General features: G+C 40.8%; 1 protein-coding gene across 1 annotated transcript; it reads right to left on the bottom strand.

Annotated features, from left to right (window-relative positions):
- atp1b3b (ATPase Na+/K+ transporting subunit beta 3b) lies at nt 1–13,398 on the bottom strand. The gene is made up of 7 exons (XM_078284284.1): nt 13,192–13,398; nt 9,092–9,220; nt 8,435–8,533; nt 6,464–6,651; nt 5,819–5,869; nt 1,648–1,734; nt 1–635 (listed from the first exon to the last, which is right to left on the bottom strand). Exons 1-7 carry the CDS (start codon nt 13,316–13,318, stop codon nt 468–470), a joined length of 849 nt encoding a protein of 282 aa, XP_078140410.1. The 5' UTR covers nt 13,319–13,398; the 3' UTR covers nt 1–467.
- Nucleotides 13,399–15,298: the final 1,900 nt, after the last annotated feature.

Raw genomic sequence — 15,298 nt, 5'->3', positions numbered from 1 at the left:
TCACATTATTGTGCAGCTCTCTCACATGCTTCCCGGTGTTTACACCACGACAGATGGGTCCAGACCTGATCTGGTCTTCTACTGACTGTTTAAACAGGACAAACCAGATTCAGAATGGCTTCTGTTCAGATGGGAAGGGAGCAGGTCTGGACCAGGAAGAGTTAAACATCAGGTCCAGAATTTAACGAGTTCCTCAGTACAGCAGTGCTGACCCAGGATCAGAAGTGGTGAGGTTACCGTCACTCGTCAGTGTGGATCCTGCCGTTAGCGGCTGTAGGGATGTTTAACTCTCTGCGGTCCAGATCCGGTTTCCTCATGACTGTCTAAACAGGATGAACCAGATTCACTGTGGTTTCTGTTCAGACATCCAGGAGGAGATCAGGTCTGGACTAGAAAGAGTTCTAAACCAGAGCTTAATTGCCTGTCTAAACCCAGTCTGTGGTAACCGCGGCGACTGGCGGGTCTGGTTACTCGGACACTTTGACCCGGAAGGTGACACGACCCAGGAACTTGTCACGGTCGTCGTTGTTGCGCAGGTCCGAACCTTCAACCTTACACTCCACCGTCTGCTCCACGTTGTAGTCGTCTTTCGTTAGCAACAGCTTCACCGCTACCAGGGGCTGCACATAGTCAGGCTGCAGAGAGAGAGACAGGTAGTTAGACTGGAGAGAGAGACTGGTAGTTGGACTGGAGAGAGAGACAGGTAGTTAGACTGGAGAGAGAGACTGGTAGTTAGACTGGAGAGAGAGACAGGTAGTTGGACTGGAGAGAGAGACAGGTAATTAGACTGGAGAGAGAGACAGGTAGTTAGACTGGAGAGAGAGACAGGTAGTTAGACTGGAGAGAGAGACAGGTAGTTGGACTGGAGAGAGACTAACTAACTAACTAACTAACTGACTGACTGACTGACTGACTGACTAACTAACTAACTAACTAACTAACTGACTGACTGACTGACTGACTGACTGACTAACTAACTAACTAACTAACTAACTAACTGACTGACTGACTGACTGACTGACTGACTGACTGACTGACTGACTGACTGACTGACTAACTAACTGACTGACTGACTGACTGACTGACTGACTGACTGACAGTTGAAATGAAGGTGCAGTATATTGCTGCTTGATTTTGTTGTTTTTGTAGATATTTTTTATTTGTTTTGTCTTGTGTTTTTGTTTATGTTTATCATAATTTGATAATTTGCATTTTGTTTGTGTATTATGTGTAAAATATAAAAATAAAAAAATATATATTGTTTAAAAAAAAAATTACTGACTGACTGACTAAGTAACTAACTGACTAACTGACTAACCAACTAACTAACTAATTAACTAACCAACTAAATAACTAACTAACTAACTCATTAATTAACTAACTAACTGACTGACTAACTAATAACCAACTAAGTGACCAGTGGAGGCAAGGCATGACTGACAAACTACCTCACTAGTTAATAGGTGAAGGTTACTCAGATGGGCCTTCTTGCCATGGTAGGGGAAGTACGTAGCTAACTTACTGACTAAATAACTAGTTATCTGATAGAGTTACTCACAAGGGCTTTCAAGGGTATGTAACTAATTAAGTAACTAGCTAGTTAAGAGATAAGTCTGCTAACAAACCAACAAGTAACTGGTTACTCACATGGGCCTTTTTGCCATAGTAGGGAAAGTACATCTTGTCCAGACGACCCTCTGATGGGAAGTACTGCATCAATAACGGACTGTCTCTCTGCCAGAGACAGGAGAGAGAGACAAAAAGAGAGAGAGAGAGAGAGAGAGGTGAGAGAAGAGAGACAGAAGGCAATGTTCTCTTCAAAGTGAGTCAGTTTACAGTCAGTTTACAGTAAATCTACAGTCAGTTTACTGTCAGTCTACAGTAAATCTACAGTCAGTTTACTGTCAGTCTACAGTAAATCTACAGTCAGTTTACAGTAAATCTACAGTCAGTTTACTGTCAGTCTACAGTCCATTTACAGTGAGTCTAAAAATCGGATTTGAGCTGCCTGTCTGAACATACTGTTATTCACTCTCCATTCTAACTAATAAACTAGCTTTTAATGACAGATGTGAATTTGTATGTGTTCTTTTTAAGTTGCTCTAGCATGGATTACCTGAGCTCAAACTAGTTACTTGGCCTCGATCACTGAGAACTTGAGACTCGACTCAGACATGACCTTCGTGACTTGGACTCAGACTCAGATTGGGACATTGAAGACTTGGGACCCGACTTGGACTCAAGGTTTGGTGACTCGACTACAACACTGGTGTGTTGTCAGCCTGTGTTACTTAAACACAGAATTTCTGTGTTTTTACAGTGCTCATCATGCCACGAGTCAATGGGACCAGATGAATAGAGCTCAGACTGGATTCACCCAGGGAATAAAGATCTGGTTTGCAGCTCTCTCTGATCAAGAGTACTCTCTCTGATCCAGATCTGGTTCACAGCTCTCTCTGATCCAGATCTGGTCTCCTGCTGTCTGAACAGAAACCACGTGGGATCTGATTCATCCTGTTTAGACAGCCGAGGGAAACCAGGTCTGTGTCAAACAGAACCAGATCTAGCATGCCTGTGTAAACGCAGCCTTAGATGGTTTTGGTGTTACGATGTTTTTTGGTGTTAGAATGTTCCAACTGCAGAGGGGGATCATGGGATAGCTTGCTTGTTAGCAAAGGACCAACGGCACAGCAGAGCAGAAAGGTTTACTTCAACAGCAGGAAGCTTGGAGTAGATCCAATCCCTCACACACCAGCACCTACACCCAGTCAGTTTCTACTGATTACTGACCGCTTAAATATTTAAAGGGACAGTTTGTAAGAAGTCATTCTGATTTATGAAGAACTGAGAGCGGCCTCAGTCCGCCTGGACAGCACCAGCAGCACTGTTTTGGTTGGGGAGACACTGGAAACAGAAGTCATTTTGTTAGCAATGCTAGAGGAAGGACAGTAAGGCACAGTGGATAGAAAAACTCCTTTGCCCAAAATGTCACATGGTCGATCCCTACAACCCATAGGTGTCACTCAACAGCCATGTGTGTTGAGTAAGATGCTGAACCCTACCTGCTCCGTCAGTGGGAGTCGCTCTGCACACGAGCGCCAACTGAATGACGGGAAGCCAACGGCTGATGGGAAGCCATTTCTCTAAAATAGATTCTGATTTTCTCTGAACTAACATCTCCAATCATCTTAACAGTTCATTATCCTGTCACACAGATAGGAGAACTGTTCTGAACTGTGAAAGGTGGTCAATATGATTTTTAGCCCCATTGACTTCCACTAGCGTTGCTAACAAATACTAACAATGTCTGCTTCCAACTCAACAGTGGTGAAAGAGCTTTTTGTATGGACTTGGAAAACAACATGAGTTTTCAAGAAAGGGACCAAGACAACTCTTTGTGACAAATCATTATCATTAATCACTTATTTGTTGGGTTAGGGTTAGAGTAAAATCTGTTGATCCAGTCGGTCAAGGTCTCTTATAATTTAACCAAACAGTTTGAATAGTACCGTCATTTGGTGTAAACAGTACCATCATTTTAACTGCCCCAAAATGGACTGCTGATTATTTATCACAAACAACAGTTGGCTTGGTCCCTTTCTGGAATATGCATGTGTTGTTTTTCCCAAACAAACAACACCTTAATTTTTGAGAACCCATTGGAATGTTTTTTTTCTTTACTGAACTGTCCCTTTAACACTTGATATGAATTCCTGATTGTTCACATCCTCGATCTAGAGGAGGACAGACAGACTGAGACAGAGACAGGTAGACAGATAGATGGAAATCTCTAGCAAACAACAGGACAGAGACAGAAAGCACCATGTTAACGCCACACAGAGCCAGAAGCAGCATGGAGGCCGCAGACAGACAAATGGAGAGAAAGACAGAAACAGAGAGACATGGTGTGTGTTCGTAAACACAATCTGACCCTCCGTTTAACGTAGAGAAATTTTTGGTTCCGTTGGAACAGAGAGAAAATGATAAGAGGTATTTATCGACGGATCAGATGACTGATGTGACAGGAAGATGGAAACGGTTCCTAAATGTTGTGTGTGTGTCCAGACTGTTGCCTTAGTCCCACTGAGCGGCAGGTGGTCTTGAACACTCAGGACATACTTCACGCACTACTTGAAGAAATGTTATGAAAATGTTGTGGATATCGTAGAAAGAAAATTTCATGACAAACAACAGACCTTGCCGCTCAATAGAAGAGCTGTCAAAGCATCACATATCAATAGCAGAATCACTGATTTAACAACGTTTTCAATAATATAGTGCTTTTTAGCTTGTCGGATGTTAGTGGCCTATATTTTCAATGTAAACATTAAAATATCTAGTTATAGGCCTACATTGCACTTTGAATATACAGTATATACAAAACACTGTAGAGACCCTGGTATAAAAGTATATATAATTTAATTTCTCCTGTTGCATTTTCTAATTAGTGTGATGGTACATGTTTTGCCTTTCGATGGGAAAGGTCATGGATTCAAATCTAGCTACAGACATTATAACACATGTATTTATTTAAATCTACATTTATACTGTTGGCAGTGTGCAGCCATCTTCTTCTTCTTCTTCTTATTATTATTATTATTATTGTTGTTATTATTATTATCATCATCACTATTATTATCATTATTATTATTATTATTATTATCATTATTATTATTATCATTATCATTATTATTATCAATATTATTATTATTATTATGTTGTTGTTGTTGTGGTTCATCCTGGCATTTGATTTGACCATCACTGCAATACAAACTGAATTTTGTTGATGGTGGTTTAGTTCAGTCTAGCAGTTTAGATTAGTGGTTTACTGGTTTAGAACAGCAGTCTGTGAGAGTGCTGACGACCTTTGACCTCCGCTCTCTGTTTACGAACACAGCCATGAAGGAGGCGGGGCTTGGCCCCTGGCCACACCCACATGATCTTACCCCACCCACAGCTGCTGGCCCTATAGGCAGCATGGAGAGAAACCAAAAAATAACACACAGGGATATACATACATACATACCAACATATATACATGCATACATACATACTTTCATACATACATACATGTAAATATACATACATACCAACATATATACATGCATACATACATACTTTCATACATACATACATGTAAATATACATACATACCAACATATATACATGCATACATACATACTTTCATACATACATACATGTAAATATACATACATACCAACATATATACATGCATACATACATACTTTCATACATACATACCAATATATATCTGAAGAGTTGATTTCCAAATTAAAACAGAAACAAAAAAAGCCTGATTATCTGAAGTTAAATAGTAAAATCTGTGGATCCAGTCGGTCAAAGTGTGTCATCATTTAACCAAACGAGGTGTAAGAAGAAGCCCCATCTGGTTTAAACGGGACGGTCCTGTCTGATCTGCTGTCACATTTTAAAAGTTTCCTATTCATGTTGGAAGAAAACTCTTCATATATACATGAAAAATCCGCATATACATTAATAGAAATAATATATCCACAGGTCTGGGCCTACATACATACTGTATGTTTAGTTACATCCATGTTTCATAGAGTAGAAACACACTCTCACACACACACTCTCACACACACACACACACACACTCTCACACACACACACACACACACACTCTCACACACACACACACACACACAATGTAAACACAGCACAGTGTGTTAAACATGACTGGACAGATGATAATATACAGACACTAGGACATACTGCTTGGGCCCTGTGTGTGTGTGTGTGTGTGTGTGTGTGTGTGTGTGTGTGTGTGTGTTACCTTGGCCGTGCAGTTGATGTAGGGGTCTCCTCGTGGTTTCAGTCCAATGACCTACAGACAGACAGACAGACAGATAGAGAGACAGACAGACAGACAGACAGACAGACAGACAGACAGATAGAGAGACAGGCAGACAGGCAGACAGACAGACAGACAGACAGACAGACAGACAGATAGAGAGACAGGCAGACAGGCAGACAGACAGACAGACAGACAGACAGACAGACAGACAGACAGATAGAGAGACAGACAGACAGACAGACAGACAGTCAGACATAAAGAGTAGGTCACCATAACAAAACACCTGCAGTTAAACTGCTGTCTGAATGGACAGAAACCACATCAGACCTGTTTTTTAACTCGTGGTCCATTCCATCCTGAAACTAGAATTTCACGGGTTCAGATATTGCCCCAGACAATGAGCCTGTGAGCCTTAGAGCAAGGCCTGAACCCTTCCTGCTGGCCAGAGCGACAGACTCGCTGCTGCTCGCAGGAATATTTGTTCCATGACTAGAATTTCAAATTGTAAACATGTAGGCGTGATAGAAGGTGGTACGCTGCTGGGTTTCCATCCAAGTACTTTCATGTGAATTCATTTTGTACGGAATTAGAAAAGCTGAACAGAAACAGATTCCCGGTACTGACCCGGTTCATCTTGACCAGGATGCAGGGTTTCCCCTCGGCGTACCCGAAGGCGGTGTCGGACAGACCGGAGCACTGCCGCAGCAGACTGCGCTTGAACTGGCAGACCTTCTTCTCCTGCTCACGGTCCTGCTCAGTGTACTCCCCCACCAGACACAGGTCGTTACGCTCCTGGATACTGTCGTTATACTCTGCAGCAAAACACAGGACAGCTGTCATGTTAGTATTATTATTATTATTATCATTATTATCATTATTATCATTATTACTATTATTACTATTATTATTATTATTGCTGCAAGCGACCATTAGTGGGCTGCAGCCCATGGGGCAAATGATTTGACAGTGAGAATATCAGCTTGATTCATCATTTTGGAAAAGTCGTACTTCTCAAAGAACATTTCAGTGACAGTCCTGAAATTGCAGATGAAATGTTGCCATTTGAAAAATTGCCAATTTTTGAGCATATGGTAAAGCTATAGAGCGTAACCAGATGTGGCCTGAGACACTTTTAGGCCTTCGTACACACGGGTTTGTTTTTGGTTTGTTTGGTCGAACATGTAAACGTTAATTATGCGTTCCTTGTCTTCACTGTCGACTGCTGTCTCGGCCGTAAGATTTGAATTTTAAGAACTCTGGGTAATAGCGGTGCAAAGTGTCGTTGAGGTCGGATGAACTTTGAGGAAATAGCGAAAAATACTTTTTGCATAAAATTCAAAATGGCGGAAAGTCGATCATGGCAGAAATTAAAACCTGTATGAGCAATGGATTTGTCTTAAGCCAAGACGATTAAAAAAATATTTTAAAAAAATGATTCTGGACCTTACAGTTCAGGAGTTATTGGCTGGTTAAGTTGCTTGTTATAGCGCCACCATCTGGCCGATCGGTGTAACCTTAGAGCAGTGGGGAAGATCTGAATCACATGATTGCTCTAGGACTCATGGTCTCTGAGGTCCAGTTTGTTTTAGGGCCGAAAAGGAAGAAGAATTTTAACAAAAACAATAAAGTTTCAGCACCTGCGGTTCTTGGACTCCTAATAATAATTATAGCTGCAGGTGGGGGCTAAGCCCATTGGCCAAACACACACAGACACCTGACAGAATTTCATAATTTGCAAAATTTGTCTTCACAGCAATATTATGACAACATTATGAGCATGACCAAGTGTGACGTGAATTATTTTAGCAAATATGTATGAACTTCATTTCTGTGTAACAGTCAAAACAATTTCAAAAGTCTGTGTAATAGCCGTAATCTAAGAAGTGCAAATGTGCTGTTTGCAAAATTTTGTGGAGATTGGATCAACTTTGTGGGAGAAATAGGGAAAATCTTTTTGCAAAGAGTTCAAATAACCCAACTGTCAAGGCAGAAATGAATAGCAGTATGTGCAATGAATTTGTCTTTAGCCAAGGAATCGGAGGGGAAAGAAATGATTCTACACCATACTCTTCAGGACTTTTTGAGTAAAATGTAAAGTTTCTTGTTGTAGCGCCACCATCTGGCCAGTCAGTATATATTTTTTTGCCTGAGTAGTTGGGGAGATTTGAAACCTATCCACCAAATCTGCTTGTTCTGGGACTCACAGTCTCAGAGGTAAAGATCGTTTTAAGGCAGGAAAAAATCCTGACAGTTCCACCTCCTGCAGCTTGAACCCTAAAAACACCAGACAGGTCACACTCCTGTCATCATACTGCAGCTAAACACATGACAAGAATAGTCATGATCATCATGATAAAAGGAAAAGACTCTGCCGTGTTCCCTCCCAAAGAGCAGAGCTCTTTAAAGCAGCATTATTAAAGCAGCCATGTTGTCTCAGTTCAGTTTATCTTCAGTGCCAGTTAGAAGAACAATTTGGCAGCTGAAATAAATGTGAAAAGGACAACAGCAGTAGATCTTTGACGGGAGCAGTAGGTCTGTGTGTCTGAACCACAGTAAACTGAAAGACAAAGAGTTTATAAAGAGTGAGTGACTCACGCTGCAGGAAGCTCTCCAGGTGCCGGACGTACTGGCTGAACCTGGCCGGCTCGCTGCGGTTGAAGGAGATGTCCATGGAGTGAGGCCGGATCACCAGACCTGCTCAGAACACACCCGCCGTTTACTGCTCTACAGGAAGTGATGTCATTGTCCTTTCTTTTTTTTCTCAGATGTTTTTTTTTGGCATTTTTGCCTTTTTATTAGATAGTTCAAAGTGGAGAGGAGAGGCGCTCCAGACCACTGAGCCATATTAGAAAAATTCCATATACAAATATCAGCAATATTACTAATAATAGTAGTAAAATTAATATTATTAATAGTGATAATAGTATTAATATTATCAGAATCAGAATCAGAATCACCTTTATTGGCCAAGTATGTACACATACAAGGAATTTGACTCGGTTTTTCGTTGCTCTCAATGTACTTACACAGAATAAATATACAGTTAAAAACAAGATGAACAGAGGTAAACCTAAACATTTAACTACTATGTACAAATGCATGCAAATGCATATATCATTAGTAATGTTATTAGTAGAAATAGTAATCTTATCATCTTTCCTGGTCCTAGCGGGGCCGGTCATGTGTCACAGTGGAAATATGACAGCAGTCAAATTATTCGTAATATTAATGTTAATATTGTATCGGTCTCACCGGGACTGGCCACGCGGTCGCGGTGCCGCGGGACGTTCTCGTCCAGAGTCTGCAGCATCACCCACATGGTGAGAGAGAACATCCCCGCCAGAAAACCATAGAAGAAGAGGTAGAAGAGGAAGATCAGAGCTGGGAAGACAGAGAGAGAGAGAGACAAAGAGAGAGACATTTTTATTATACATATATACATATATATATACTTATATATGTTTGTTTTTTTATCTTAGATATATTGATTTTGACATTTTATTCTTCTTTAAACCTCTTGAATTGAACTTCTGGCCAAACTGGCCATGTTCTTCATCTCAGCTCTTCAGTCAGTCAGAACACACAACTGACCACACCCCCAACCAACTGACCACACCCCCAACCAACTGACCACACCCCCAACCATCTGACCACACCCCCAACCAACTGACCACACCCCCAACCATCTGACCACGTCCCCAACCAACTGACCACACCCCCAACCAACTGACCACACCCCCAACCAACTGACCACACCCCCAACCAACTGACCACACCTTACCTGACTACTACTAATACAACTACTACTATTATTACTGCTACTGTAAATACTACTACAACTACTTCTACTACTGCTACTACTGCTACTACTGTTACTACTGCTACCACTACTACTGCTACTACAACTATTACTACTGCTACTGTAAATACTACGACTATTACTACTGCTACTGTAAATACTACTACTATTACTACTGCTACTGTAAATACTACTACTATTACTACTGCTACTGTAAATACTACTACAACTACTACTGCTACTACTATCAGTAGAGAGAGTCGTAGAAAGAGGGAGAACTGAATTGTACATGTCTTGGTTTGGATCTCAGGGGCTACAGCTAAATATAGAACGAGGGGGAGGAGAGAGAGAGGGAGAGAGAGAGAGAGAGAGAGAGAGAGGGAGAGAGAGAGAGAGAGAGGCAGAGAGAGAGAGAGAGAGAGAGAGAGAGAGAGAGAGAGAGAGAGAGAGAGAGGGAGAGGCACAGAACAGGCCCGGGGAGAGGAGAGCTACACACACACACACATTATCAGGTCATGTGGACTGGAATAACAGTCTCTTCACAGCCTCAGAGAGAGAGAGAGAGAGAGAGAGAGAGAGAGACAACACTACATCTGTCTCTCTTTTTTTGTATCTCTCTAGACAGAAGCCTGATCACACACACTAAGAAAAATGAGAGAGCAAGACAGACAGACAGACAGTTTCCAAAGTATTTATGTGAAGACACCCCCCTCCAACCAACAAGGGTTATGAGTATTAATACCATGCTGAGGGGGTGTAATGATGTGTGTGTGTGTGTGTGTGTGTGTGCGTGCACACACACACACACACACACTGACAGATTCACTATGTCTGCCGTGACCTCTGACCTCCCTTATTTAATCAACCAAGGACAAAAGTACCTTGGTACTTTTTAACACCAACTGGTGTTAAGATGCATCTGGATCAGTTAATACAGCCAGTTAACGAGGCAGTTAACGAGCCAGTTAACGAGCCAGTTAACGAGCCCGCAGGTCCTGATCAGCTCGTTAGTCTTCTACCAATCACCCAGCCTCAGTATTTTGCATTTCCTTTTTTTTTGTTTGAAGCTTGTGGCGAGGGTACAGACATCGTCTGAAACTTCCTCTCCCAGTTCGTCTTCCCAGTCTGTTTTAATCTTATCAAGATGGTACTGGTAGCACCATCTTGATAAGCAATACAGTCAAATATTCTAGATAGAATGCCATCAATTCCATTTCCAGCCTCAGTATTGATTATTGATAGGATGCAACAGTCCAAATAATATCTAATGGAATAGAGAGAGAGAGAGAGAGAGAGAGAGAGAGAGAGAGAGAGGGAGGGGGAGAGACAGAGAGAGAGAGAGAGAAACAGTGAGAGAGAGGGGGGAGAGACAGAGAGAGAGAGAGAGAGAAACAGAGAGAGAGAGAGAGAGAGAGAGAGAGAGAGAGAGAGAGAGAGAAACAGAGAGAGAGAGAGAGAGAGAGAGAGAGAAACAGAGAGAGAGAGAGAGAGAGAGAGAGTACTCCTTCCCATTAATCTATGGGCACCTAACAGTTAATACATGAATTATCAAAGTACTTATACAGACAGAATGAACTCTGAACATGAAAAGCTTTAGTTGGCCCTGGTCCGACATGGTGAGAAACACCCAGCGCTGCAGTACAGTGCAGTGCAGTGCAGTGCAGTGCAGTACAGTGCAGTACAGTGCAGTACAGTGCAGTATAGTGCAGTGCAGTACAGTACAGTGCAGTGCAGTGCAGTGCAGTACAGTGCAGTGCAGTGCAGTGCAGTGCAGTGCAGTACAGTACAGTACAGTACAGTGCAGTACAGTGCAGTATAGTGCAGTACAGTGCAGTATAGTGCAGTATAGTGCAGTACAGTGCAGTATAGTGCAGTGCAGTGCAGTGCAGTACAGTACAGTACAGTACAGTGCAGTACAGTACAGTACAGTACAGTGCAGTGCAGTACAGTACAGTACAGTACAGTGTAGTACAGTACAGTACAGTGCAGTGCAGTGCAGTACAGTACAGTACAGTACAGTACAGTCAAGGGCGTCACTTTGTGTTGAAAAGTGGTGGGGACATAAGGGCTCAGATGAAAATACATTTTTTAAACGGTCTTCAACATATGCGATTTTAGGCAATGTAATGGGGGATCGGTATGAGGCCAGAGTAGATCATTATGGTGAGAAAAAAATTGCATAACGGCGCATCAAAAGGGCATAGCCTAGGCTACTACAGAGTCGACAATACGAAAATACTCAGCATAAAACGCACAACAACGTCGACCGCACAAGTACAGTCATCCATATGCATCACACCCACAGCTGCATCACCATGTCAATCCAACAACGCCAATATCACATCTACTGTAGAAAGCACCAGTGCATGTCAGTCAGCCCAGCGATAACAATATCCAGTATCACTGCCCTAAAATATGACAAAGTAGAAACAACTGAAGGAATAACGTTAACAGAGCTTCAGTTCCAGTCCCTAACGTGCAGCTGGTCATGTTCAAGGCCATTACACCTACGAAACCTGCTCAGAAGTGTCAGAAATCATGAGGAACAAGGTACCGAGGCCCGCGGTCTCTTCAGTCAAGTTGAGGCACTTGAGCGTTTGCTGCTCGTCGTCCTGCCTCATCTGCTGAGGCGGAGAGACGCTTCAGTGCCTCAAGACGCCTGAAGACCTGGCTTCACTCTTCAATGTCACGAACCCGACAACAGCGTGTCTGTTCGTCATGTTCACAGAGAGAGAACGGAAACTTGGACAAGAAGAAACTGTGTCAAGAATCTGTTAAAGTTACTGATGGGTGCATGCACGTTTTTGGGTCATTTTAGAATCAGTAGGCTAGGGGGGATTTTTTTTTTTTTTTTAGCTTATGTTACTTTTTTTGGACAATGCCCATTTGTTTCTTCTATATTTACATTACATTGCATGTTTTCTTATTGTGCAAATAAACCTTTCTCATTTGTTAGTTAACATTTCTTGGTGCAAGCTATTTTTCAGAACATTTTTTAACAAATTATGCTTTTAAAAAGTGATGGGGACAAAATCGGCCATTTCAAAAAGTGGTGGGGACATGTCCCCAGCGTCCCCAGTGTAAATGACACCTATGAGTACAGTACAGTACAGTATATAATAGTAGTAGTATAGTATGGTTGGGCAGTATAGTATAGTAAAGTCCAGTATAGTACAGTGTAATAATATAACAGTATATTTCTTTAATGTTCCTCTAATATTCCAATAACCAGCAGAAGACAAACAAACCTTAATACTTGATTAAGAATCATTCCATAACTCACATCAACTATAACTAAACTCTACGCACGCACGCAAGCAGGCAAAACACACACACACACACACACACACACACACACACACACACACACACACACACACACACACACACACGCCGCGCCGGACCCGATTAGATGTGAACCGGGTTATTTCTTTAGGAGTTATACAGACAGACAGGCTGCGGGTCCCGAGGCAGACAGACGGGCCTCTGAACGACAGACAGGCCTACAGCCTGTCTCCGGACCTACAGCCTGTCTCCGCACCGCCTGTCTTACCCCAGCTCACGGCGGTGCGTCCCATGAACTCTCCGGTCCGCGGGTTGTAGATAAAATCCTTCCAGGAGGAGCTGTTCTCCTCCTTCTTCTTCTCCTCCTTCTTCTCCTCCTGCGGGCTGGACGACATCCTGAGACCCGGACTAAACACTAATGATCCAATAGGTTAAACAAATTAAACAGATTAAATAGATCAGATGGATTAGACAGTCAAAATGGATTACAGTGCAGAAGACCGGTCGGTCTGTACCGGGTTGACTGTCCGAGACACAGACTGCTGCAGAACGAGGCGCATGCGCAGTACAGCCTGAGTGAGGGGTCTATCTAGTGATGTAGTGGTAAATATAAAGGTGAACTGCACTACATTACTGTATAGTAATCTTATAGTAATCCTATAGTATTTATATTACATTTTATTTTATAAATAAGAGAGAGCGACATCCTATAGTATAGTATAGTATAGTATAGTATAGTATGGTATGGTATAGTACAGTATAGTATAGTATGGTATGGTATAGTATAGTATGGTATGGTATAGTATGGTATAGTATAGTATAGTATAGTATAGTATAGTATGGTATGGTATAGTATAGTATAGTATGGTATGGTATGGCATGGCATGGTATGGCATAATGTAGTATAGTATGGTATAGTACAGTATAGTATAGTATGGTGTGGTATAGTACAGTATAGTATAGTATGGTATGGTATAGTACAGTATAGTATAGTATGGTATGGTATAGTACGGTATAGTATAGTATAGTATGGTATAGTACGGTATAGTATAGTATGGTATGGTATAGTACAGTATAGTATAGTATAGTATGGTATGATATAGTATAGTATAGTATAGTATGGTATGGTATGGTATAGTACAGTATAGTATAGTATGGTATGGTATAGTACAGTATAGTATAGTATGGTATGGTATAGTATAGTATAGTATAGTATGGTATGGTATGGCATGGCATGGTATGGCATAATATAGTATAGTATGGTATAGTACGGTATAGTATAGTATGGTATGGTATAGTACGGTATAGTATAGTATGGTATGGTATAATACGGTATAGTATAGTATAGTATAGTATGGTATGGTATAGTACAGTATAGTATAGTATAGTATGGTATAGTACAGTATAGTATAGTATAGTATGGTATGATATAGTATAGTATAGTATAGTATGGTATAGTATGGCATGGCATGGTATGGCATAATATAGTATAGTATGGTATAGTACAGTATAGTATAGTATAGTATGGTATGATATAGTATAGTATAGTATAGTATGGTATAGTATGACATGGCATGGTATGGCATAATATAGTATAGTACGGTATAGTACAGTATAGTATAGTATGGTATGGTATAGTACAGTATAGTATAGTATAGTATGGTATAGTACAGTATAGTATAGTATAGTATGGTATAGTACAGTATAGTATAGTATGGTATGGTGTAGTACAGTATAGTATAGTGTAGTATGGTATAGTACAGTATAGTACAGTATAGTATGGTATAGTACAGTATAGTATAGTATGGTATAGTACAGTATAGTATAGTATGGTATGGTGTAGTACAGTATAGTATAGTGTAGTATGGTATAGTACAGTATAGTATAGTATGGTATAGTACAGTATAGTATAGTATGGTATGGTGTAGTACAGTATAGTATAGTGTAGTATGGTATAGTACAGTATAGTATAGTATGGTATGGTATGGTACAGTATAGTATAGTATGGTATGGTACAGTATAGTACAGTACAGTATAGTATAGTATGGTATGGTACAGTATAGTACAGTACAGTATAGTATAGTATAGTATAGTACAGTATAGTATAGTATAGTATAGTATGGTATGGTATGGTATAGTACAGTATAGTATGGTATGGTATAGTATAGTACAGTATAGTATAGTATAGTATGGTATGCTATAGTATAGTATAGTATAGTATAGTACAGTATAGTATGGTATGGTGTAGTACAGTATAGTATAGTGTAGTATGGTATAGTACAGTATAGTATAGTATGGTATGGTATGGTACGGTATAGTATAGTGTAGTATAGTACAGTATAGTATAGTATAGTATGGTATGGTACAGTATAGTA

The sequence above is a fragment of the Centroberyx gerrardi genome, chromosome 6, assembly GCF_048128805.1.
Source record: "Centroberyx gerrardi isolate f3 chromosome 6, fCenGer3.hap1.cur.20231027, whole genome shotgun sequence".
In the NCBI taxonomy this organism is placed as follows: Eukaryota; Metazoa; Chordata; class Actinopteri; order Beryciformes; family Berycidae; genus Centroberyx; species Centroberyx gerrardi.
Note: the sequence above shows the minus strand (reverse complement) of the source record. Positions and strands in the feature narration are given on the sequence as shown.

Excerpts from the sequence above, each read along its gene's own strand:
- atp1b3b (XM_078284284.1), bottom strand. The coding sequence starts at position 13,318 with ATGTCGTCCAGCCCGCAGGAGGAGAAGAAGGAGGAGAAGAAGAAGGAG. Across the intron at positions 8,534-9,091 it reads CGACCGCGTGGCCAGTCCCG|GTCTGGTGATCCGGCCTCAC; the intron begins GTGAGACCGATA and ends TGTTCTGAGCAG. Across the intron at positions 5,870-6,463 it reads TCCTGGTCAAGATGAACCGG|GTCATTGGACTGAAACCACG; the intron begins GTCAGTACCGGG and ends GTCTGTCTGTAG.